Source organism: Rousettus aegyptiacus, unplaced genomic scaffold (assembly GCF_014176215.1).
Source record: "Rousettus aegyptiacus isolate mRouAeg1 unplaced genomic scaffold, mRouAeg1.p scaffold_m13_p_13, whole genome shotgun sequence".
NCBI classification, from domain to species: domain Eukaryota; kingdom Metazoa; phylum Chordata; class Mammalia; order Chiroptera; family Pteropodidae; genus Rousettus; species Rousettus aegyptiacus.
This window is the reverse complement of record NW_023416288.1, coordinates 21,182,354-21,208,640: the sequence shown is the minus strand read 5'-3', so window position 1 is coordinate 21,208,640 and position 26,287 is coordinate 21,182,354. Positions and strand designations below refer to the sequence as shown.

General features: G+C 35.6%; 1 protein-coding gene and 1 long non-coding RNA gene across 2 annotated transcripts in view; one reads left to right on the top strand and one right to left on the bottom strand.

Moving 5' to 3' along the window:
• The window catches only part of LOC118610805, a 35,867-nt gene extending 29,807 nt beyond the window's left edge, over window positions 1-6,060 (bottom strand). The window contains exons 1-2 of the long non-coding RNA XR_004954090.1: window positions 5,994-6,060; window positions 1,688-1,835 (exon numbers count right to left, since the gene is read on the bottom strand). This is a non-coding gene — a long non-coding RNA (uncharacterized LOC118610805). The remainder of the gene's footprint in view (window positions 1-1,687; window positions 1,836-5,993) is intronic.
• COL28A1 (collagen type XXVIII alpha 1 chain) overlaps window positions 1-26,287 on the top strand; it is a 131,839-nt gene that overhangs the window by 27,911 nt on the left and 77,641 nt on the right. The window contains exons 12-16 of the mRNA XM_016133678.2: window positions 11,243-11,311; window positions 12,420-12,488; window positions 17,589-17,657; window positions 20,104-20,172; window positions 23,192-23,260. Of these exons, the coding sequence (XP_015989164.2) occupies window positions 11,243-11,311; window positions 12,420-12,488; window positions 17,589-17,657; window positions 20,104-20,172; window positions 23,192-23,260 (345 nt within the window). The remainder of the gene's footprint in view (window positions 1-11,242; window positions 11,312-12,419; window positions 12,489-17,588; window positions 17,658-20,103; window positions 20,173-23,191; window positions 23,261-26,287) is intronic.

The window sequence follows — 26,287 nt, the reverse complement described above, 5'->3', positions numbered from 1 at the left end:
AGTAATTTTGTATTTTCTAATGGACACAGGATTATTTCTAAAAAAACTTCTATAATAATAGATAACACATTTCTTATATGTATACTATGTACAGATACAGTTTTAAATACTCATTTGAAACAATACCACCTTTTGAGGCACAATCTTTTCTAACTCCATGGTACGGACTAGGCTACTAAGGCACAGAAAGTTTAAGCAATGGCTCCAAGTCTACACAGCTAGTAAGGGACAGAGCGAGGTTTCAAACCCAGCTAATCTGCTTTTACCACCATGATACATTCATCTCCTTAGGATAATTGCTCAATTTCCTGGATAGCCAAGCTGAGATAAATGCATTTCTTTTGGACAGTACGGAAATTCCACCTGTCTCTACTTTCAGTGTACTCTCTGGCTGGAAACAACAGTCTGTTGAGAGGTACATTTCTACTTAGTTATAATGGTCATCTGGAAATGCAGAAAAAGAAGGAAGGGAATTGCATAGGGGAAAAATAAACCAGTAGGGTGCTTTTTCAAATGTTTTGTTTCTTCCGAAAACCTAAAACAGAAACCTTTAGACTTGTAACATTTGGGAAGATTGCCTGAGAGTTTCTAGATGGGGCCTGCCTCTGCTTTAAGTGTGTAAATGGTCTCTCTCATGTGCTACGACCCCTTTTTGTTGCTCTGGTGGTTGGATTTTCTTTATCAAAGGGTTTGCAGTAAAGGTGGCCAATGAACGAAAGGGAAAGAATAGGATATGCTAAATCAAGAAAAAATGTGATTCTGGCCCTGTTTCACAAATCACATGTGTCATTAATATTTTCCATGTATTATCTGAATACCCTTGTTGCCTTAAAAACAAAACACAGATGTCCCTCACAATGAAGCCTTGGCTCTTAGGGCACCTCAGCCTCTCGCAGGCATGAGGGGCAGGTGGTGGCATGTGTAAGGAGGACATCCTGAAAATCTCTGAATCAATTAGAATTATGATCAAGCAAATGCCCAAGAAGCCTTCTCCCTAGTGCTGAAATGAGCATTGTGCTCTTTCTGAGTAAAAACCCTGAGTGCCTAGGAACCCGACTCCAGCTTCCAAGGGCTGCAGTGGTGGTTCAGGTTGCAGTCACAGTTGGCCATAGAATGGGCCCTCTCATAACTGGAAAGAATGGCTCAAGATTGGCAGGACTTTCAAATCACAGAGGACAAATTACCAAAATTAGATTTGAAGAAATAAACACCGAATGCTGGGTGCGCAAGCCCACGTTAGGTAATTTTTCCCATTTCTTGATGTTTTTCTGAAGTTGTTTCTGAAGGGCATTTCCTCCTCAAATCTCATCCAAACCTGCTCTTTCCCTCTTTGTGCTCTTGGAAGGAGGAACTACTTATTGTGGATTGACCAGAAAACAGCTTGTGACACGTTGAAGTATCTAATGCTAGAGCTTCAGTGCTGGGGCCAAAGGGCACTAGGAAATAGTCCAGATGCATTTTCCCAAGTTAAAGTACCACACATTAATCCTCGATTTAAAAAATATCTTGACATTATATATTAATTTATCTCAATAAATTGCCTCCCTCCTTCTAACTTCTTCCATTTTTTACTCTAGGATGTTCACACATTTTCTGCAAGATTTACCCCACCCTAAGTGTTTTCTTTTTATGCCACACTCAAGTGTAGGAAACCCAAAGTCCTTTGACATATGAGACTTGATCTTACCTTACATTCAGTTTATCTTCTGAGATGTTAAGAAAATTCATATAGAAATGTCACCAGTCTGGCCCAGTTTGATAAATTGGATATGGTTCAAGGTAAATAGTCTCCAATGAATCAAGCATTCATCATCCATTGAAAAGGAAGAAAGGACCTAGTATTATTGAAAAAAAAAAAAAAACTTCTGTTTCAAGAGGAGTAGTGAGAGAAAATTAGGCCCTTCGACCACGCCAAGTTCTGCAACACACACCATCACCATAATTCTTAAACACCCTATTCCTCCTTGTCTAACTTTGTCTAACTGCCATTTTTCTCCATCCCATGTTTTGAGGTTCCCAAGAACAGTAGATATTTTTCAAGTTATTGGTATTTTTATGAAGAATTTAAATAAAAGCGAAATATATAAACCCTAAAATTAAAACTATAAACCTAGAAAACAACCCTATACAACATCCTGTTTCCTTCAAAATGCTCTATGAAAAGAGGTCAATTTTAAAAATAAGGCTGGCCATCAGCCTTTGACATAGCTACCAGGAGTGCATATGCAGATGATTTTGGTAGCTGGCAGTGTGCTAATCGAGTTTCCTTTTAGCTTTCATATGCTATGCCTTTAAACGTTCCTAGCCTTTTCTCAGACATGAACTTTTGGTAGGAGAATTGTATAGAAATGTGTGGGCCCATTGCTTAAAAAAAAAAAGTCTAAAGCAGAAGATCCAGCAACAATGGGTCAGGAGCACACAATCACATTTGAGAGAGAAAAAAATTATCATATGCACACTCACACACATTTAAGATTAGCAAAATATAAGTATTTGTTGACTGAATGAATAACTGAATGATTGAATGAGTGAAAGGTTTTAAATGAAATGAGTTGTCAACAGTAGCATACTGCAGACTGGTCAAACAGGTAGGAGCCTAAGAAGTCACTTAGTTTGTCAATTTTGAGGTTATTGGAAACCTTTGAGAGAGTAGTTTCAATAGAAAGATTAGGGAGATGACAATGGATTTTGGAAGGAATCAGAGCGAAGGGTACAGTAGTTGGGAATTTTGACCATTTTTCTGAGATATTGGATAATAAAGAGAAACAGGACAGTGTTGACATAACCCATCAAAAGCTTCTTGTGCAGTAAATAATCTAATGTGTTTATACTTTTACTTCTCAGGATGGCATGAAGACTTGGGACGTAATTTTTTTTTTAAGTTTCATTTTTACAATTTAGAGTCCCATGTTTTTTATAATGTCACTAGAACAGAAAAAATTATTAGTGAAGATTTCATTGTTTAAAAAATACTTTTCTATTTTGGTCATTATTTAAATATTTGATTTTACTCAAAGTTAGCTTAGTAACTTTAGTTGGTCAACCTATTAAACATAACTAATACTTCATTTGTGGTTTGAGAGTATTTCAATACCACAAATATGAACAACATGAAGAATTTTAAACTTTCTCTTTATTTCAATTTTCACACAACTCAAAAACTTAGTAATCTCCTAACATCATGATGTTGCTTTCAACCACACAAAACACCATGATTTGTAATAAAATATAATTCTTTATAACTCAGCGAGAAGTAAATCAGGTGAAATATACATAGATACCAACAATTCCTAGTACAGAATAATTAATCAAACAAAAAACTTGTTTTTTTAGGTTCACAGCTCTCTTAACAGAATGACTATATTTTTGACTTCTTATAAAGTATGTTAAGTACAGGATACTGGAACATGTTAGCTTTTCCAATTATCCAAAAACAATAATGGACCTCCTGGTTCTGGCAGGCCAACAACTTTGAACAAGGTTGTGACTGCTTAGTGTATAGAGGTGCAACAGAAAAAGTTTCTTTACAACTTTAATTATAAATATCTGTTTAATGAAAACTCAGAGCAAATTTGCCAAGCTATGTGAATGTTTTTCCTCTAGAGATGTCAAAGTCTAAATGCTATTTCTGTCCTTGGCTAATTAAAAGGAAAGAATCATTAGTAATCCAGCGATTTTTGTTGTGGAAAGGGCTTTGACTTACATGCACATCTGCCTGCCAGGACTCTAAATGAGCTTATTAACTCACTTGACATGAGACAACTGATAGTGACAACTTGAAGTGGCTGGCAGAACATGTGGGATGTCAGCCAATGGCTTCAAGGTAGATGATTTTCATTCCCAAATCTCTGATGCACGTGGTTCTCAGCAGATGGTAATACTGTGTGTGTGTGCAGGTATGTGTGTGTGTGTGTGTGCGCGCGTGCGCGCGCAGGGACAACTAAGGTGAAAACTCTGATGGATCAAGAAACCCAAAATGCTACCAACATTTCCCACAAAGGTACCAAGTCTAACCCGCGTGCCCACTCAAGCTGGGCACTAATGTGGGATAGAATCAGTTATTGCAGTGTCTTCGGAGGGATGTCAGAATTTTAAAAAATAATTACATCAATGTCCTTAATTCAAGTAGGGTGCAACAGCACATTGCAACATGGAAAATTGTTTATTCCAGGCTAAGGTAAAATGTACATAAGATTTATCATTTTAACCATGTGTACGTATACGATTCAGCGGTATTAAAAGCATTCGCAATGTTGTATAACCATTGCCACTATCTATACCCACACCTCTTCATCACCCTAACATAAACATTGTACATTTTAAATAACAACTCTTCCCGTTTCCTCTTGTCTCCAGTCTCCAAGGTAAGTTTTTAAGAAACATATCACACTGTCATATGAACCCATCAGTTTTCTCTTATAAACTGATGTTTTTGTTCTCAGATTTATGGAGAGGACTCACTTTGAATATTCTCCAGTAACTTATTTTGTGCTGAGGGATCCAATGTTCACCAGAGCTGTGATTCTTAAAAACTCTCATGAGCTTTTGACTAGTCCTTCCTTTTATGGAAAATTACACACAATTTTTTAGATGTTATAATATATGATGAAATATGACTTTCCAATTAGATCAAGCCATGTGAATCACCATTTTTATAGGTTGACATGGTTGAATATTGTCAATTTTATGTGGTTTAACCTAATAACATTAAAAAAACAAGTTAAGAATTACTGATGTCTGGTACAATACAATAATTTTCATTACATTCTTCACCAATTTTTTATTATTACAGAGTTTTTTTTTCTTATTTGTAAAGGATAAGTAGGTAGAGTGATATTCAAAAAAATTATAAATGGAGATGTGAAATAATGGTGGTTCCAAACTCAGCGCAGTTGGTTAATAGCTGGTTTATTTGGAGAATTACATAGTGTGATCACAGTATTGTCAATCATAATTTACATTACCTTTACCACTAACTCAGTGACAACTCTGATTCAGGCAAACTTTATATGCCTGAAATGACATGTGAGTCAGCTTGTATAAGTGTATTTCCTCTTGGCTTATATTTTACTTGCCAGAGTCTTGGTCTTCATATGATGGATCTACAACTATAGGTAGATCGTAGCTATCTGACTTGTGTTTTTCATCCTATGATAAACATATGAATTTAGCCTGCAAACACATGATTTCTGAAATACTTGAGAAAAGAACTGAAAAGGCCAAGAGGGTGTTTGCATGGTGATTACAGGACTGGCTCTAATACCAGACTGCTGGAATTTAAAGCCAGCTCTCTATTCTATTAATTTTGTGACAGGCAAATTACTTTTCCTCCTCATGCTTCGGTTTCCTCATCTATGTAATGGGTTAAGAATAGTACCTACCTCTTAAAAGTTGTTTTGAGAATTATTTGAGTTAATATATGTAAAGCATTTAGGATAGCTCCTGTAACAATAAGTACCCTATATATTGGCCATAATTATTAAGCAGTTAAGGATTTTGAGAACCCTTCTTTCATTAACATAGAACAAGTCTAAACTGATGTATTTTCTAAAAATAAACCTCTCTGAAACAAGAGAAATTAGGGGCTAAAAATATAGCTTGATTTAGTAAGTATTTGATAAATATTAGTCCCTGCTTTTCCTTCTTTTGAAAAAAAGACCCTTTCTTGACTTTTCTCCCAAGTCTTGTATATAATCATCACTTCCCTGGGTTTTAGCTAAGAATGTTTCTAGGCCATACTTGAATCATTTGATACCTCCAAAATGTTTATCCATCAGTTTCTTCCATTTGAAAGCTATGAGAATATTTGTCATAAACTTAAGATATTAAAATCAGTGCTACACATATCTGGGAAATAATAGAAATTGCTAAAACATCCTAATGTTAAGAAGAGCACAAGATATGATTAAAATGTTCATAATTTTATTATTCAAGAAGTGGTAAAGTCCTAAAAAATTTTCTAGAGTCTTGAACAACAATTCACTATTTGTTACCTTTGGGAAAGGAAAGATGTTGACTTTGGTTAGATCCAGTGTCGGGGAATGGGATTGTGGGTTTTCTTGAGCTGAACTTTCTATACAGTGTAACCTTAGGCCAGCTATTAGAATTTTATTACTCCTTCAGCTGAAAAAAGAAAAGAAAAGGTTAATCGTATCTGGGTAAGTTTACAAGAGAAATTGTGTAATAGGTACTTGATACCATGAAATTTACATACAGTTGCTCAATTTCTATAAAGTTGCTTTTATATACAGCAAACCAGGTGGACACAAGAAGTACATTCCCAGACTCTAACTCCCCTAGCTTAGACCAGATTTCCTTTTTTATTGACCTCCAGCAGCTCGCATAGCACCTGATCCCTAGTTGCTGCTCAGTAAATGCCGCTTGGATGGTTGAGTGAATGATATCAATTAGCTGAGCACTGAAAATGCAAAGCTGAGCAAAATTATATAACATCCTTCCCACAGTCTAGGGAGAGACATATTAACAAAATGCAAAGTTGCAATTATAATAAATGCTCAGAAAAGAAAAAAGTGGTGCTCTCAGTGTCTCAAGAATAGGGATTTCACCAGACTAAGGAAACACTCCCTGAAGCCCTACTGGTTAAAATAATATCTGAAAGATAAATAAAGATTGACTAAGAAAATGGGGTGGTAAGAATAGCCTAGATGGATGTGCAAAGATTCTGTTGCAGAGGGAACATGGCAAGTACAAGGAACTGAACAAAGACCATGCTGGAAGGGTGGCAAGTAAAGAAATAACTGATGACAGATGGGACTAGAAATGCGACAGGACCATACTGTGTAGGGACTCACAAGCCCTGTAAGGAGCTCTGTCCTTACCCTAAGAGCAAGGGGAAAGGCTTTAAAGAATTTTATTCAGATTAAAATTAAAATTAAAAAATTGCTCTGGCAGCAGTGGGGAGAATAAATTGGAGTTTGCTAGAATGGATGCATGTGGGGTACTAAGAACTTTGTGATCATGTGAGCAGGAGATATTAATTTGGTGTAGATTGTACAGGCATCGTAGAGGATCCGAGGAGTGGATGGATTTAAGAGATATTTAGAAGGCGTATTGAAGGTGTTGGTGATGCATTGTATATGTTGGGCAAGGGAGTGAGAGGTGTCAAAAATGACTCCTAGGTTCTGGCTTGACACATAGAGGGGTTGTGATGCCCTTCACTGAGATAGAGAATGCTGGAAGATGATCAGTCTGCGGGTGGAAGATTATGAGTTTGTCTTTGAACATGATGAGTTTCTTTTAAAATTATCCTTTTCCTGCATTCTTTTACACTTTCGTCAGTTTCCTTTTCTTTTTCTCACCCAACGCCTTCCCCAATTTCCCACAAGACATCTGTGTTTTTCCACTCCCAACCTATTTAAATGTTGGTACTCTCCATGGTTCTGACCTGAGCTTCCAACCTCTTTAATCACTCTAAACCTGCACTGTTCAATACGATAGCCACGTGTAGCTATTGGGCATTTGAAATGTGGCTCATCCAAATTAAGATGTGCCAGGATTTCAAAGACATAGCATTAAAAATAATTTAAAAATGAAATTATTAATAAGATTTTTATATAGATTATATGTTGAAATGGTAATATTTTGTATATACTGGGTTAAGTAAAATATATTATTACTTTCTTAATGTGATTACTAGAAAATTTAAAATTACATATGTGGCTCATTGTATTTTTCAGTGGGTAGCACTGCTCCAGACTGCGACCCTTTTATCACCTCATTCTTGTCTGATCGAGCCCACAAAACTGCTTACTATCCCCGGAATATTTCAAATCATTTTATGCCTCGTGTGATTTCCTTTTCCTGAAGTTTGTTGCTCTTTTTAACTACCAGATTAGATACATTTCTAGTTCTTTTTTCAGAGCAAATATCTCCTGTGCTATAGAAAACTTTTCCAATTTTTTAAGGTAGAATTAAACATTTCTGCCTTGGAGTGTTACATGCTATATTTATTATAGCTAATTCACATACTCGTATTTTGTTTTATATTTGTTTGTCTCTCCAGCCAGATTTTGAGTGTCTGAAAAGTGCAGGTGTATGATGATATATGTCTGTAATTATGTAACCATGTACTTGGTATCAGTTTGGTGTTCAATGACAGTCTGCGGAATAACAATTGAATCTACACATATTAAATGGCCACCATGTGATTGACTGGTTATGACTTAGGTATTTTACAGACAATATCTTGAATCCTCTCAGTAACCCTATAAGGCAGATATAATTGTCTTTATTTTGCATATGAGGATCTTACAAAAGCTTAAACTCTTAGTAAATTGTAGAGCTAGGGTTCAACTAGAGTGAATGACTCCAGAGCTATATTTTTTCCTGTGATTTCATACATGCTCAAAATTGGATTAAAAAGTGGAGATTATATTCTTACATCATAAAATGGAGAAAATAGCTATTTCCTAAGATTGTTAGATTAAATGAGATAATATATATATATAATGTTCAGGGCAGTGCTTGGAAATAGTTGGTTTAATTAAACATTGGCTCCCTGCAATCTTGAGGCCCATAGTATAGAGGTCCTTAATTTCTGAGGAGGACAAATTAACCTAACCTTCATGATTTCCCTGTAGATGCTCACTCACATTCACGCTTGTATTGAAGTAGAGAAATAATAAGTAGTATCTGAGCATTTAGTGTGTGTGTGTGTGTGTGTGTGTGTGTGTGTGTGTATGTGTGTGTGTCTGTGTGTCTGTGTGTCTGTATTGATGAAAACTGGGTCAGGAATAATAGCAGAAAAGCAATAAAGTCTGGAGTCTTACCAGGGCTACGCTGCCTTGGAAAATTCCCAGAAAATCATTCTGAGTAGAGTGCTGATTCTTCTCTTTTTGTTCTGTCTTACCTAGCTATGCTATTTTACCATCAGGAACACTTTCTTTACCATTGCAGGAATCTTTGTAGGAAAGAGAAAGTGGAAATGTGAAAGGGTAAACATTAATTGTAGGCCAATACTGGTCTGCGGGTCCTATGTTGAGATACTAGTCTCCTGAGAAATAAATTTAAGCAAGTGAAATGCGAAGATATGTTGTTATGGGGCTGTGTTCAGATAAGAGAAAATGATACCTCTGTAAGCTTCAGATCTCCCTATTTTCCCTGAAAAAGCAATATTAAGAAATCTCTCAGTTGCTACTGGTACTTAACCAAGGCTGAAAGGAGCTCCTGAGCTCAAAATTAAGACACTTACTTTTCCTCTTGATTCTTCTGGTTTAAACATTTCAGGATAACAACCAAACCAATGACCTTGTGTACTGTCAGAGGGAACTTTTTTACAAAACTGTGTGCTCCTTTTAGATCAAATACACAGATAAGTACTAAGTAGGATAGAGTTTCCACTGTTTAAAAAAACTCAAAATGTCCTCCAAATGTATAATATGTACTATATATATCTGTATGTCACATATATATAAATGTATATATGTATATACATAACATTTAAAAGTCTTCCCATCCATTACTACCAAACTATAGATAAAAAGAACAGGGAATGAATAGAATAAGGGAATTTAGGGCCTATCATCATCATCATTATTATTATAATTATAATTATTATTATCATTATTAGTTTAATGGTGTGTTTACCTCTCAGACTAGTCCTTTGAATTTAGGAGAGAATTCTTAAACTTACTTCATTATCCTCCACATAGCAAGTACTTGATGTTCATTCGAGTAATGGAAACGGTCACCCATATGCAGTGTAACCCACGAGGAGACTCAACTTGAGTGGAGAGCACAGGAAGTTGTAAGGAAAAGGTTCTTTAAAGTGAAAACTTGGACTCTTTAGGAAACTGAATATGCTCCAACACTTAAACCAAATTTGGAGATTAAGAATACAGCTTCAAATTTAGGGAGAAATTTTACACTTGATTTTATAGCGAGAGAAATTTTGTGGCCAAGAATATATGACAAGTAATAATGGCAATGTTCTGGCTGCTCTAGAAAATTTAATATATATAGAAAAATAAGCACAATCTTGATTTTTAAAGGGAAAAAATTCAAGTTGATTTACCTACCAGATTGACTTGTACTCAAAAGGATGAACAGAAAGTACTTTCAAATTCAATACACTCAAACACCAAAGCACCATAAACTCTCTCAATTAAGTGATTTTGAGGTATCCTCCCTGGGACTCGGGTTCTTTACCTGTGAAATTCAGGCATTTGAGTGCAGTGCCCTCATTCAGCTCTGTAATGCTTGAAATCTGTGATGAGTCTGCCACACAGCAGACAGCATTAATAGAAAATGTTTCTGACTTTCAGTACAGACATCTTGAATAATAGTGACTTACATCATAAGAACTCTTTTTGTTGAGTAAACAGAATATTTGAGGGTAGATAGTCCATGATAGAATAAGCAGCTCAATGAAATTGTCCAGGAACCAGATTCTTAAATTTTTTCTGCATCATCCTTTTCAACTGTTGGTATTTATCCAAGAGGTTGTTGTCTTATGGCTACAAGATAGTTATCACAGCTCAAAGCAGGAGAGAAGGGGTAGAGGGAAAGGTCTCTCTTTGCATCCAGTAAAGTCCTCATATCTCATTCGTTAGAACTTGGCCAAAGTGCCAACCTAGACTAATCAGTGACAAAGGGAGAGGAGATCCCGGACTTGCATCAGTCCAATTATCATGTGTTCCACACTCCTGAGGGCAAAGAAGAGCCGCCCATGACTTACACAGGTCAGAGTTCTCTAACAGCAGGGAAGGAATCAGGGGAGAGGATGGTCATTGCGTGGAAAACAAAATGTGTCTCCCAGAAGCACTTAATAAAAGTTCATTGAATGAACACATGAGGGCTGCATTATGACTTTCGTGAATGTGAAACACTTTGCCTTTGTGGGCCCCTTACTCCAAAATATACATATATTTGTCTTTATATCTACTCAGATGTGAAATACTGTTTTTTCACACACACACACACACACACACACACACACACACACACACATAACATATATGTTATATCTATTCAGATGCGAAATACTGTTTAATTAAAAGGGAAAAATTTTTTGTCAGCCCTAAATACTGTTGCTGCTACACCTGGTGGATAATTCCTCAGTAGGTCTATGTTTTGCTTCTAATGATTATAAACACTCGTGTGCAGTGAGAGTGTACTAGTTTCATTGTTTCCCATTAAAGCCTCAACTGCATCCTTATGCATCTAAAAGCTGCTCAACAAATATTACTGAGCTGACCTAACATATCACTATTTCTTCTTCTAGGGTGAACCAGGTCCTCCTGGTTCTTATGGTCCTCCGGGAGTCCCTGGTATTGGACAGCAAGGTATTAAGGTAAAGATACTTGTTTCTTTGCCTACTGATGATTATTGAATTTATTGTAAGGGCTAGAAGAACTGTGATTTGAACTCTGCTCAGCCTTACTCTCATAAATACAAGGAGGCTGCCTATAGAAGTTCCTTATAGTCTGGATGCTTAGACACTGAGCACCCTTGTCATATAAGAATAATAAATATACTTTTTTATTTAGTTGTAAGGAAAAAATTGCTTGTCTCCAAATACCCACCCTCTTGCCAATGTACATCCAGTTATGCTGAGTTTTCATGGACTTTAAATGTTAACATGTAAAATGTTATTGGGACATGAAACATCTTAACATGGCGACTATCCTCTGCTCACATTAAGTAAACCCGTAGGGGCAGAAACCAGAAGAACTGTGATACTGAAAAGTAAATGTTGACAGAAATGTCTGTAGGGAACTAGAAAGAACTGGAACACCCAGCACCCTGGGGTGCTGTGCATCATGCAGGATGTAACAGCAGAAGTGCTTATTTCCAATGGCTTTTCTATGTTGTTGGGACAATAAGACTTTGATGAAGGACTAAAACAGAGAGCAATATAAAACAGTGTACTTCGAATGTACTTAAGTGTCAGCATGGATGACATTTAGACAATGAGCACATTGAGACTTCAGGGAATGTGGAGTTTATACTGGCAGAGTTATTGGAGAAGGTTCTGAAGGATCTCAAGTGTGAAACGGAACCAAAAGAAGAGGTGAAATGGAATGGGGTGGGGATGAGGAAAGGGCGGCATTCTAGGATGGTGGTGAGGGAAGGAAACAGCGTGAGCATTGTGAGCTTGGTCATATCGGTAACCAGAAAGAATGTCACATAGTTTATCCTGTCAATTACTACATAACAGTTTCTGAAAGCTGAAAGTGCCATATTGCATTCAGACAAGAAGGGATGATGAACATTTTAGGGTAATTTGTTCACTTAAATTCAAGCCACTTCTCCTCCTCCAGAATTTTTTTTATCTTTATGAATGTGAAAAGTTTGGCTGTTCTGCTGTTGATCTTTGTTGAAATCTTCAGAGTATTTTGTTATATCTTTATTCTTCACTTAAAAGCTCAAATTTTCATTCGATTATTTCTTTCTCTTAGGGGGAAAGAGGCCAGGAAGGAAGAGTAGGGGCTCCAGGACCAATTGGTGTTGGTGAGCCAGGCCAGCCAGTAAGTAGCAAGAAATTCTAATGAAATAAAAAAAGGACAAAATATAGTTCTTTTGTGCTCCTTCAGGTTAAAATAGATGGTTAAATTAATCCATGTTGTATCTTTTTGGACATCAAAAGACAATAAATACACAATGGCCAGATCCAAGTGTCATTTTTCATAATACTTTGAAACAAAGAAACATACACATAAATGTGCACACACACACACACACACACACACACACACACACACACGGCATGTATAACTGGCTCTCTGTTACTGTAATCTTGTACAAGATTAATCAACTTGTCCAAGAAGAAAAGAACTCTCATGTGTCAAAATTTCTTAGGAGATAGAAGATCTGGGTTCAGGCCTAATAGCTGTAATTTGTAGTTCATTTTTCTATAACCATGAGAAATTCACTGACAATGAGGACTTCACTCATTATCTAATTCATGAGTATATTCTAAAGCTAGTATTGATAATTGTAGACAGTAATACCTGTGTTATTTGCGTTTTCTATCCTCTATAGCTTTGAAGTTTCTTATTATTGGAGAAGGAAAAAATATTTCTATCAAAAGAGATCTGGAGATAAAAGGAATAAAACATAATTCTTGTAGTATAAGAAGCTTCTCAACTTTTCAAGTAATCGTTCTCCTAGGAAAACATAGTAACTGACTCACTGGGGTACAAATAAAAATATAGGTAGTCTCCCAATTTGGTTTTGTGGAACATAGTTCCTCATGTATAAATAAAAACAGAAACATGCTTTCTTGCTGTACTCTGAGAATGAAGTGGGAGCATACAATTTGAGAGTTAGGTTTTTTTGTTAATGTCCGGATACACTAATTCAAAAAAGAAAGCATCATATGGAGGAAAGCCATACTAGACTAATTATCTCAAGATCAGTGATTGGATCCCAGTTTCCAATAAATAGGTGGTGACCTTAAAGGTGAACCACTGAGACAGAAGAAAACAAACTCCCTTGTGGACACTGCTGGTCCTTCACTGGAAAGGCTGGAAACTAGAAACCTAAAAGGACATCATCCAGAAAGACACAAGCTCAGGAAGATGGCTATGTGTCAAGGGAGTACAGCAGAGAATTTGGGAAGTTTTTAACTGGAATAAATAAGAATCTTTTCACAGTGTTCTGAATAAGGGGGAATAAAAATGAGCCAGGTAACTAACTAACTAACTAACTAACTAACTAACTAACTAACTGCTAAAAAATATAGAGAAGATTTAGTAAACTTCCACCAGATAGACAAATCTTAACATTTTGCTACACTTGCTTCAGATTTTCTTAAGAGGACATAAAACATTATGGATACAGTAGACATAATCTCTTTCAGAAAATAGAAGAGGAAGAACTACTTTCCAACTTATTTTATGAGGCTAGTTTTTCTAATACCAAAAACGAAGCAGTGATAATACATAAGAATAAAATAATAGAACAATATTCCTCATGGCTATAGACATAAAAATCCTTAACAAAATATTAGCATATAGAATTCAGCCATATGTAAAAAGAATTATACAACATGAAAAATTTGGAGTTCATTCCATAAATGCAAGGCTGATTTAATAATTGAAAACCAATCAATGTAATGCAAAAAGAAAGATCACATAGTCATATAAAAAGAAACAGAAAAGTGTTTAACAAAATTCAAAATCCTCATAAACCCTGATAAAAACTCTCTGAAACTAGAAATAAAGTAGAAACTTCTTCAACTTAAAAAACAAAAAACAACAACAACAAAAAACCCAAAACCCTACAACTAACATTATACTTAATGGTGAAAGATTGGAGACTTCTTTCTGAGATCAAAAATAAGACTAGGATTTCTGCTCTCACTAATCTTATTTAATGTAGTACTAGAAGTTCTAGCCAGCACAGTAAGGCAAGAAAAAGAAATAAAAGGCATAGAGATCAAAAAGAAGAAATAAAGCTTGTCCCTATTTGCAGATGACATAATGGCCTTCGCAGAAAATCCCAAGAAATCTATAAAGAGCCTAGAACAGCTGAGTTCAGTAAGGTAATAGGATGCAAGCTCAACATACAGTATCTATTTTACTTCTATGTTCTAGCAACAAATACAGAAACTATCATCTTTAATTATATGATTACCCCTAGTTTTTACTGGTCTGACAGATGACTGATTCATAAAAAATAAATTGGTTCAGGGGCTCAGGGCAATCTGTTTTTTTGTGCAAGGTTATTCAGAGTGCTATCAGTAAAAAATTACTGAAGTAGAACTATAATTATTTTGAGGCTAAAAATAAAGTATGTGGCACTGTTTGAATATTATAGACAGTTTTTATTTTTAATATATTATCTTTAATACTTGCAATATACATTAAAACCACTTTATTGATTAGTCACACATTTTAGATTATTAAAAAAAGTAAGGTCATGTGTACTCATATTTTATCTTGTTAATGTCTCAAATAAAGCATTTCACTGATCAGTCTGTGTTAACTGATAATTAGGTGCCTCAATTATATTTTTTTATTAGAGGTTTTCATTAGACACCAAATAAGTATGTTATAGTTGCAATTGGTTCTCATGACCTTTGTAAAGGACACTGAGTACTTTATAGAAGCATTTCTGTCTTTAAAAAATGATCTGTTGGTACCATCTTAATAAATTAAAACTATAGTTCATTTAAGCCAAGTAGCTGCTCTTTCTCTTCTCTGGTTAACAATCTTCTATCCTGACTGCTCACCCAGAAAACTGGAGAATATACTGATGGTATGATGTATTACTCTGACAGTTTATAGTAACTAAACCTTGGCTCTATATTTTTTAAAAAATGCCCTTAAGTGATTACTCATGAGCATTAACTCTGTTCTCAGCATCTCGGAACACATGGCTCTTACAAGCCTCCATTATTTTCACTTTCACCTTAGCTGATGTATTCTAGAAATGCAGAGATGGAAAGAAGTTTCAGTTTATTCATACAATGTGCCTCTTTCTACATCGCTTAATATAACCCATTCACTATATTCTTTGTAAAAACTTCCATAAAAAGATATTCTTAGCAACTGCAGGACTCATAAAATAAGTTTGATAGTGATAACAATATTTATTGAGTGTTTGATATGTAAGAGCTTTAAATCCATCTGACTTTACATTAATATTGAGGTTGAGTTAAGTACCATCATTCTGATGAGGATACTGAGCTTTAAAAATATTAAATTATTTAAGGTCACACTACTAATACTATGTGGCAGGGTTAGGACTTGAACCTCAGTCCAAATGGGACCAAAATCAACTTTTAATTACTATGCAAAACTATAAACACCATGAGACAGGGAGCAGGTCTATCTGTTCTTAGAACATAGCAAAGACATCTACAGCCATACCACCCTGAACACACCCAATCTCGTCTGATCTCAGAAGAGCCTAGCAGAAAGCCTTGAACCTACTAGGCATTTGATACATATTTATTGAATAAATGCAAAAAAAAAAAAAAAAGAATCAGCTCGAAAGTGGACTTCTTTGCATTTAATGTAAATTACATTGTTTTTATTTGTCATATTGGGGAAGAAGATAATTTGTCAATTTTTTTTTGTGTTAAAGTGTATGATGTTTGCTAAGCACTGTAGTTTGCAATCTAGTTTTCATGTTCATGTTTATTTTTCCCCTGGTTAAGTGCTCTAACATTAGAGAAAACTGTCATGAAGATTAACACTTTGATTAAGGTCTTGGGCAGTTAAAAGCTAGGTTTCCCATAAACATTGCAATTTAAATTAAATTAAATAATAGCTTTAAAAAAATGCCTATACTAAATTGTCTAGGCATAAATACTAATGAAGATTGCCTTTTAAAATATACAATATCAGGGAAAAGCCAAAAAAAATTAAACACCGAGATATAGTTCTTGTAAGCTTTCTTGTAAGCTTCCAGTTGTAATCTATTTTTTTTTTTTTTACAGATCCATAATTATAGTCTATCACTGATTAGCATAATGCTCCATCCTAGTTCTGCTGCCAGGCTTGAGTAGGAAGCATCTCCTAAGTTCCTCTGAGCTATTGCACACTGAGCCATCATTCAGGGTGTCTGCAGTCTGCTGGCTTTGGAGCTTCTGAGCGGTGCAGCAGATCTTGTTATGTAACAGGTTTACTTCCCTAGCGAGTGATCCCTAATTGTCCTTTTAGTTTTATTCAAGGAAAAACTGCAGTTTGTCCTCGTAAAATTCTTGTGGTTAGTCTTTTTTCTACTTTTTGGACTTCTGGCCAAGAAACACAAGAGGGAAAATTTGTAGCCTTTTAAAATGCCCTGCCGTTATCTTTTATCTTTTTTAGTTAGTACATTTTCTGCCATTCCAATTCAAAGCCTGAGACTGTGTTGTTTTTCTTTCCTTATGTGAGAAGTTCTCACTTCTCCTAGTGCCTTTCTGAGCAATGGTTACATGGACTTCCTAATTTTAATCATTGAGATTGAAAAGCATGTTTCTCCTTAATGATTCTATTAAGATTTCGATTTATGCTTAAACTTCCAGTGGAGTGAAAGTGTTTTTTTTTTTAATTATGTCCTTAGTTTTCATTTTTAAAATTATTTTTCACTTACAGATGACATACAATGTTATATTTCAACTAGTTCTTGAAAGATTTCAAGTTTGAATCCAATTCTATTAAGATACAAATTAAAATACATATAAACAGAATTCAATGTTTTAAAACAGCTGTGTAGTGATTTCTTCCCAGGACTTTCCTCATAATTAAATTACTAAATCACTTTGCATCCTTCTCCAGGGCACACTGTCCCAGATTTTTAGTCTTTCTTCGTAGAATTTATTTTTTAATCCATATTCTGCAGCATCAGTTAATTTCTGTTTTTCTCTATTTCGAGGACACCAGAATAGAACATCTAATGCCAAGTGGAACAAGCATTTAATACAATGGGAATATTATTCTTCACAACTCTGTGATTCTACTGATCAGTATGAAGCTTAATCAAAGGATTCTTGCTAAGTAGGACTATATCATTGCCATGCACATGTGAACTAAAATATAACTATTTTCCTTCTTCTCCTTCCTCTTCTCCCTGCCCTCTACCCTCCTTCCATTCTTCCTTCATTCCTCCTACTCCTCATTCTCTCTTCCCTTATCCAGGGTCTCCGTGGTCCCGAGGGAGCACCAGGAGAAAGAGGCTTACCCGGAGAAGGATTTCCAGGACCAAAGGTAAGAATGTGCGGTCATGAATTACAAATTTTTTAAAAATGTGTCCTAGACAATTATTAAAAGTCAAGTATTTTCCTATCTTCACCCTATTAAATGGGGGAATATGTAAATTTCCCCTTAACTTAAAACTATAGGAAAATTTGCAGTTATCAATAAGTAATTAAAAGACATATTTTATTGCATATGAGATTCGAAAAATCTCTTAAAGTAGTTTGTGGCCATTAAAGCCACAGTGATAGATAGCATCTTTATACCCAGAAGTTAAGTTATTGAGTGTAGCTATGGCAGAGCTTTACTCAGATTTATTTTGTGAAACAGAGACAAGAAACAGTCTTATAAATCAATTTGTAATAGTGTTGCTATTAGTATAATAAAAACGAAAATATGGATGGAAGGAAGGAACTGAAATTACCTTATTACCACAAGGAGCACAATGTTATGAAAGACCTACCTTTTACTTGGCAATTGAGAATGTAAACGTTTCTACATCTTCCTACGTATAGTTCTTAGAGCTCAAGTTCCTTTAGACCAGGAATTGGCAAACTTTTTCTGTAAATGGCTGGACAGTAAATATTTTAGGCTTTGTGAACCATATGGCATCTTTTTCAACTATTTAACTTTGCTATTGTAGCATGAAAGCAGCCATAAACAATGTAGCATAAATAAATGAGTGTGGCTGTGTTTCAATAAAGTATTTACAAAAAAGCAGGCAGTGGGATGGATTTGGCCAATAGGCTATAGATTGCTGATCACTGGTCTAGGCCGTTGCCCAAATCTATGGTACATTTGCCAAAGGCCACATAGGAAATGATTTTCCAAAATACTTTTGTCTATGTCACCAAAATTTCAGAGTAAGGAAGGATATGTTTTGGAATCCTTTGTCCTTTTTAAAAGTCTTTCCCCCAAATACACACACATGCATACACACACTGCCCAGAGAAGTACATGCTTTTTTTCTAAGTGTCTAAGACCTTTCACTTCAGTCATTCAGTCAGGTCACTAAGATCTTCTCAGGGCCTCACATTCTAAAATTGCCTCTTCTTAGCATCTTCCATCATGATCAATATTCAATGATCTATGAGAAACCTGAATATCAACTAGAGAGAAATTAATTAGGTAAAACAAATAATCCATACCACATTGTGAGTGACTGCTAGGTTGAATTTTAAGAAAGGCCCTTTTTAACAAACACATTTTAATTTGTTGTAATAAATGGACATAATATGTCTGATAAAGGTGACGTTATTAATGCCCTCGACTAACGAAAGTGTCACTGTCAGAAGACAGAGGCTAGCAACTTGGCATGACACTTCAGAAAATTTTATAACATACAGTTTCTTGAATTTTTTGGCAGGGGGAGGGGACATTGAGTAAATTCCTATTTATGTGTAGCCCCCAAAAATCTGAAAAATTCAAATAGCCAGAAGTATTTCTCTGTTCAATCTGTGGGGTTTTAAAAGATGAATAAATAAGTGAGAAATGAATAAATGAAACACTAAGCAGCATATTGCAGGGCACGTCTTAGTGACAGGTTCAGCTGTGCGATGTAATGCTGCACTCCTGCTGATGATAGCCCACAGCACGGCATTGCCCCCTACCTCATCAAAGAAAGAACACACCATATTTGGTGTTGTTTTAGGGTTGACTTTATGCAATTATACACTGTGGTAACGTCAGGATATTTCACTCCCCAACAAGCAGGACCAAAGGGAGCTTTCTTTTTGTGCTACGTGGGTTTGCTTTGTAATGATGTAGGGCCGAAGTGAGTATATCATATAGAGAAGCAAAGGTATATTTTTCTGTTTCCTAGGTTCCTTGAAAATGTCCTTTGATTTTACTCTCAGTTCAAATGAATTCATGAAAGGAATGCTATTTCTGATTGCTTATCTATATTTTTTCATATAAAAGCACAAATCGTTATGACTTCATTGATAGTACGACCAGAGCTATTCACGCGGGTCATGTGACTATATCCAAGAATATTTTATGTTAATTCTTTTAAAACTAAATTCTCAGTGAATGTTCATAAATTCTGATGTAAAACATTTAATAAATAATTCAATCCTAGCAAGTATTAGTTTGTATACTAATATGAGAGACAAATTTTCATTGTGTGATGGATCCAGTTACAATAATGTTAAAGAAATGAAAGACTGATTCAGTCAATTGTGCTATATGATTGATTAGGTCCCCCATATCCAGATATTTTTGATTATACTGAGAATAGAGCTCTATTCCAACTTTAGTGATGCTGCATATGTGTTCTGCTTGGACAGAGTCCTTCCTGTTTAAGAGTGTTAAGATACAAATCTTGGAGTTACAAATCTTGGGATCAGTTAGAACTACCCATTTGCAGTGAGCAGTGAATTTAGTTGCTTTGAATGCTTTGAATGTTTTAACATTCTGATTTTTATAGTACATTGATATTCCTCCCCTATACTTTCAGGGTGAAAAAGGTTCTGAAGGACCAACTGGCCCACAAGGATTACAAGGCCTGTCAATCAAAGGCGACAAGGTACTGTGTATAGAGTATATAAAAGATGTCAATAGAATTATTTTTAAGTTTTTTCTTTATGGATGTACATTTATGAACTGTATACAACTCGACAGCCATACCACACAGGTGTCCAGTTAATTATAATGCAAGTATATGTAAGATATATTATTATGTAGGGTGAATTATGATCTAGAAAATCCCATTATGTATATTTACAGTAATGTCTCATTTATTTGGGTTCTGACTTCCAGTAAATTGACTATCATCAGCCAAGAAGCTTTGAAGCTAAATGTTATCAAAAGAGACCTCTACTTAATAAAATAGCTGTTAAAAATGTATTGACTTGACTTTATTACAGCAGTATATAGCCATCCATAGGCTCTTGCTAAAAGTAATTACCTTAAAATAGGGATAAAATAAGAAAATTCATTTAAGAAAACTAGTGTTGATGCCCTCCAGCAAGGACCAACAGGAATAGACCTATAGTTGACCAAATTTAGGTTTATTGACTCATTGCAGCAAGGGAGACCATATGCCATGGGGAACTGATCACAGCTCAGTAAGTAGATAAAAGATTTTTTCTATGATTTGGGCTTGTATTAGGTGATTTGGCAACATGTCTGAGAAAATAGAAATTGGCTCTGGATTGGATGCTATCAGGAAGTGGGGTCATTTTAAAACTGGCTATCTTAATGAATCTTATCTAGGAGGTGGGAAGAATGGAGCCAGGCTTATTTGTAACTGGTAAATAAGTAGCAGTTACTCATTTTAGCCAGTATTGGGGAATGTTTGATCTTTCTTTTAAGGGAAGGGTGTGGACATTGTTTTCCGGTTTTATCTGTGCTCAGACATGACTATGAGAGATCTTGCTTTTGTCTTGGTTCACTGTACAGAATGGCCATATTTGATACTGGTATTCTGTAAAATTGTTGATGTTCAACACCATGGCCAACTTGCCACTGACCTCTTCTTTTTCACTAGTTCCTTTTTTTCTTTAAAATACCTGCAGATTATACCCAGCTTAGAAGTAGGGGTAAGGCCAGTGATAGCAGCTACTTGGAGGCACTAAATATCAGAGGGAAGGGAAAGCTGCCAGAGGGGAAGGGGTGTAAGAAATGAAATGTGCAAAATATAGAGACCTCGTATCAAGTTGGAGTGATTACATGTCAATTTCAAAGCATATATATATATATGTACATATATATCATTATTCTAGCATATATGTATATGCATGATATGCATGATTATCTCAGGTGTTGTGTTTCAATCTTGAATGACTTATTTCTTTTATTTACTGGTAGCTGTCTCTTCTGGGACTCTGTATTCAAATAGCAAAGAAAGCAGTAAATAGTGAGTTATACCAATTTTAGATGTATTACAATTCTTGGTTCAAACAGCTCAGCTTTGATTGTAACTCCAGTTCCAATATATTCTAAAAATATGTAATATGCTGTTTCTTCCTTTAGAGCAGTAAAAACTGAGTACAATAGAACCATTGTTTTATGAGTTTAGTAAGTTAACTTTTCAAGGTACGATTGACATGACATTTATATTTTTATACCTGGAGCCCATGCAAAGAAAACACATTGAAAGATCACGACATTATCACATTGTAATTGCAAAGCTTTCATCTGCTAGACCTTTACTAAATCAATACCGTCTTCCTTTGCCCTTTGTCCTTTGTTGTTTTTCTATTCTTTTATGTATTATATAACATTAAATTTAGAGACTTTGGTGTCTGTTTCAAGTGACAAGATAAACACCTCTAGGATAAAGAATTTCAAATATGACTGGTACAGAACAAGGAAGTAGTTTTGATACAGATATTTAAATGTAAATAACTACACAAAAGAGGATCTCACTTGTGTGCTTATTGAATATTTGTAGTATAGTAGTTATGAGTTGGGTTCTGGAGTCAGAGAGAGTGGGCTTGAATTTTACCTCTGCCATCTAACAGTGTGTAATTGGGGCATTCCTTAACCTCATCTGGAAAATGGGGATACCTACTTTCAGAGGGTTGTTGTGAGGATTGAATGAGTTGAAATGTGAAAAGCATTTCGCACAGTGCCTGCCGCATAATAAGCAATCAAGCTCTGTCTGAATCAGAATAATTCAGCTCTGAATTAGAACTTGGCTCCATTGCATTTTCCTTCCATGATATTTATTTACACTGAGGAGTGATAAAAAGTGAAACACTAAAAAGCATATTCTAGCACGTCTCAGTGATGGGTTCAACATACTTTTTAATATCAGATAGAGTGTGATCTAATGATATAATTTTGTTCATAAACATTTATTTAACCCAGGCATTGGCAATCTATGGGACTGGCTGGCTGTTTTGTAAATAAAGCATTATTAGAACACAGGTACACTTGTTCATTTATGTATTGTCTATAGCTGTTTTTCACACTGCTGAAGCAGCACTCCTCAGTTAGGAAGGAGACTGTATCATGCCCTCGAGCACAAAATTTGTGTTGAAAGACACAAAGATGAGTGAATATTGTTCTTCATACTAACGACATGCACTCTATTTCCCAAACTTATTTCATGGAAAGGAAAGGTAATGTTCTTTAATTTTGTTACATTTACCTTAGATAATTTCTTAATTTTCAAAACACATTTTAATAAGATTTAGAGAGAAAAGGGATTTAGAAAATTTTAAAATATTTGTCCTCGATTTCTCAAATCCAAGCTTCCTTGCACTCTACGAATTTTACACTTTTAAATATTTCTGTTATGATCCTAACAGGAAGTATTTATGTCGTAATAATAACCATTCATAAATTTTGGGTTCTTGTGAGAAAAATGATTGATAAATATAAGCTGATGCAAATTCTCACCAATTTAGACTAAACAGTAGAAACATCGTTCAGGATTTTGAACTACAAACGGTTTAAAAGGAGTGGAATTGGCTGACCTTGTTGAACCTTTTTACGGTGTACAGATAGATTTTATTCCAGCATAATTCCTGATTAGCAAAGTATGAAAACATGAGATTTTGCTTTATTGTTATATTTCTGGATTATTTTCTATACAGGGGGATTTGGGACCTGTGGGACCTCAAGGACCAATGGGCACACCTGGAGTTGGGAGTCAAGGGGAACAGGTAATCAGGGCTTTCCCCCTTGCCCTTTGGTACAACCTTTGCAGGCCAGTCCTGCAAACACCTGTGAGTGTATTGGATAGTCAAATTGTGGTGGAATTCACATCCAAAAGTGAATGCAGGGAAGAAGAGTATGGTGTCACGAGATCTGTTTTTCAGAACTTCTAAGACTTAAAAAATAGTCTGTTTCTTGGTGCTATAACTTTCAACATTAAACCCTAACTACCTGAGTGTGTGCGTGTGTGTGTGTGTGTGTGTGTGTGTGTGTGTATTTTCCCTCTTACAGCTTTGTGAAAGATTAAACCTCACTCTTTCCCAATGCCTGTAGAGCAACAGTTCTCATCTCCTATCCATGTACCAATCTAAAAAAGTAGTAAATTTAAAACAAGGTCCAGAATCAGAGGTAACTACTTAATGGAAAGGGCACCATTCCTGTACAGACGCAAGCCACAAACAGAGTTTGTACAGACACTTGGCCCTTCTTGGTCAGAAGAAATAAAAGATTTCTGATCTTATCTCTATATTCATGGTTAAAACTGCTTCTAAAATTTTCTGACTGGAACTCTTGGAAAAGCTGGCAATCTTGTTAGATCTAAATAATATGAAGATAATATACCAGTACTATCTACAGTTGTTGATCATATATATTTACCTACATAATCTTTTTTAATCAAGTGAAAAATAAATCCAAATTTATGCTGACCATCCTCCTGCACAGAAAATGGCAAGTCAGCTTGAATAAAATTTATGATTAAGGTTTGATTATTTCTTCACCCTGAGAATGAACAGTACTTCCTTTATCTGGGATAGTGGGAGAAAGGATAAAAAATGAGATAATTTCAAATCTTATTGTTAACATTAACTCTGAGTTTATTTCTAACCATCTTCTAAATAATTAGTGTATTATTATTGCTGTTAATCCAGGCAACAGCGAAGTTGGAGTTACTCTCCTTCCGTTTCCTCATCGCTGGTAGAGGTCCTAGTGTAACAGATCAGGAGGATTAAGGTACAAGGGAAGCCAAGATAAATCCGTAAATAAATATTTAGATAATAACTAAGAGCTGGATATTTTGACTACCTGACGATCATGATTCGACGATGTGACCAGGCATTTTCAAACTTTGTAATTTATTTGCTGATTCCAGCAGGGCTTACATTCTGATCCCAGGAGTGGCTGCACAGAACTGTCACATCCTGGGTCTTGTGGTGTTCCTGGTGCTGAGTCACCACTATAAGGCTGAAAAATAGGTTCAAAGAAAGCCAAGTCTTTCCAGATGGCCTGTGAATTCTGGACCTCCCACCTGCAGCTTCTTGTTGCCTTTAATACTGGTTCTTGGCGAAGGTTGTCATTTAGCTTAAACAACAACAACAACAACAACAACAACAACAACAACAAAACCCCCCAAACCTTCTTGACTTGTTTTCTCACCCCCTTCTCTTCTTTTCCAAGGGAAAAAATTTTAAGGTAGACATGCCCATATGGAGCTTGTCCTATTGGATAGGAGATTGAATGGAATGTACTATTCGTAAACTGCTCTGAACGAGAAGAGAATTTGTTTATCCTTTTAAGATAAATGATTTAAATTCTACTTAAATTTGCCTTAATTTATACAGTTATTCATTTTTCTTCCTATCTTTAATTTAACATCTTTATCTATTGAATTCCTGTTATTACTATATCTTCCAATTTCTCTTATAGAAATAAGTTTTCTCACTCATCTGTTTATGAGGGAACTTCTGTTTTCATGTTCAGCAACAAGCTTATAATATCCCTTGAGTGGCCTGAAGATTTTCATTAACTAATTGGAAACCTCACCACCTCAAATATTTTATAAAATAGAATGTAAATAACCACATACACATGTATATGCACATCCCTTTGAATGTTTTTGTTTCTTACTCCATTGCATGCTACTTATGAACTATTGTAAAAGTTAGGAAGAATTCCTTCTTATAAAGCATCAGTATTTTGAACCTTGGCTTCCTTAAATTGTTTAGAGTGCTTCATCTTCATCAACTAGAGAAAGGAGAATATTAGTTTTAATTTAAAAATGAACAAGCAGTTCTATCGTCTAGCTAGAGAAAGGACATAACATCTGTAATTTACAAAATCGTGTTTCTGTAACCATTATTTGCACAGTCATGGCTTGTGGTACGTAAGCAAAATAAAAACCTTAGTTTGTTTTTCCCTCATCATCTTTTAAATTGTTTTCATTGGAGGAAGTTTTTTCTTTTTCCTACCATGAAAAGAAATTACCAGCAGGCTATAGCCTTTTCTTATCACTTTTAGTTAAAAGAAAGTTATAGGATCACTCTCAGTTGCAAATCACAGTTTTGAGTATCTGATAAAAACTAGTCAATATATTAATCTTCTTTTCCCATCTTTATTTATCTGGTATGAGCTCCACGGAGAGCGTGTGCTTCATGGGAAGGAATATGCTTCTCATTTCTCCCAGTCTGAGTCAAGGGTGGGAGGAGGGGGCGGGGTACGAGGTTCTTTCTTGGCTGGTCTATTGACAGAGGGCTTTGGGTCCTCTGGTCTTGGCAGATGTTTCATGCTGACACTCTTCCTTGTTGGATTCTTGCACTGGCCCCTGTGTTTGACCCTCCTGGAACATGGATGGAGGACTCTCTTCCTCCAGCTGTTTCTCCCCATCAGCCTCTATACTGACTCTCTCTGTTGGATTTCCATTACTCTTCCAGGCCTTCTTGGGAAGGATTCAAAAAGCGTTCCAGGCCTGCTCTGTCTCACAAATAGAGTATATCTGGTCCACAGAAAAAACTCATGTGGCCTTTGGGCGAACTCTGGATACACAAACTGATTCCACCCCAGGCCTCTCTTGACTATTACAGTCCTTATTAGGAACGAGTCACACACTGGTCCCTATGTCTCCAAAAGAAAAATCAAGGTCTTTAAGTGGTTTCATTAAAGTTCCCTTTTTAGAATGGGGTAAGGAAGGAAGCAACTTAAACTGCTCTCATGTTATCTAAAGAAAAAGTTTTATGAGTACTTTCTCCAAAGAAGAACTT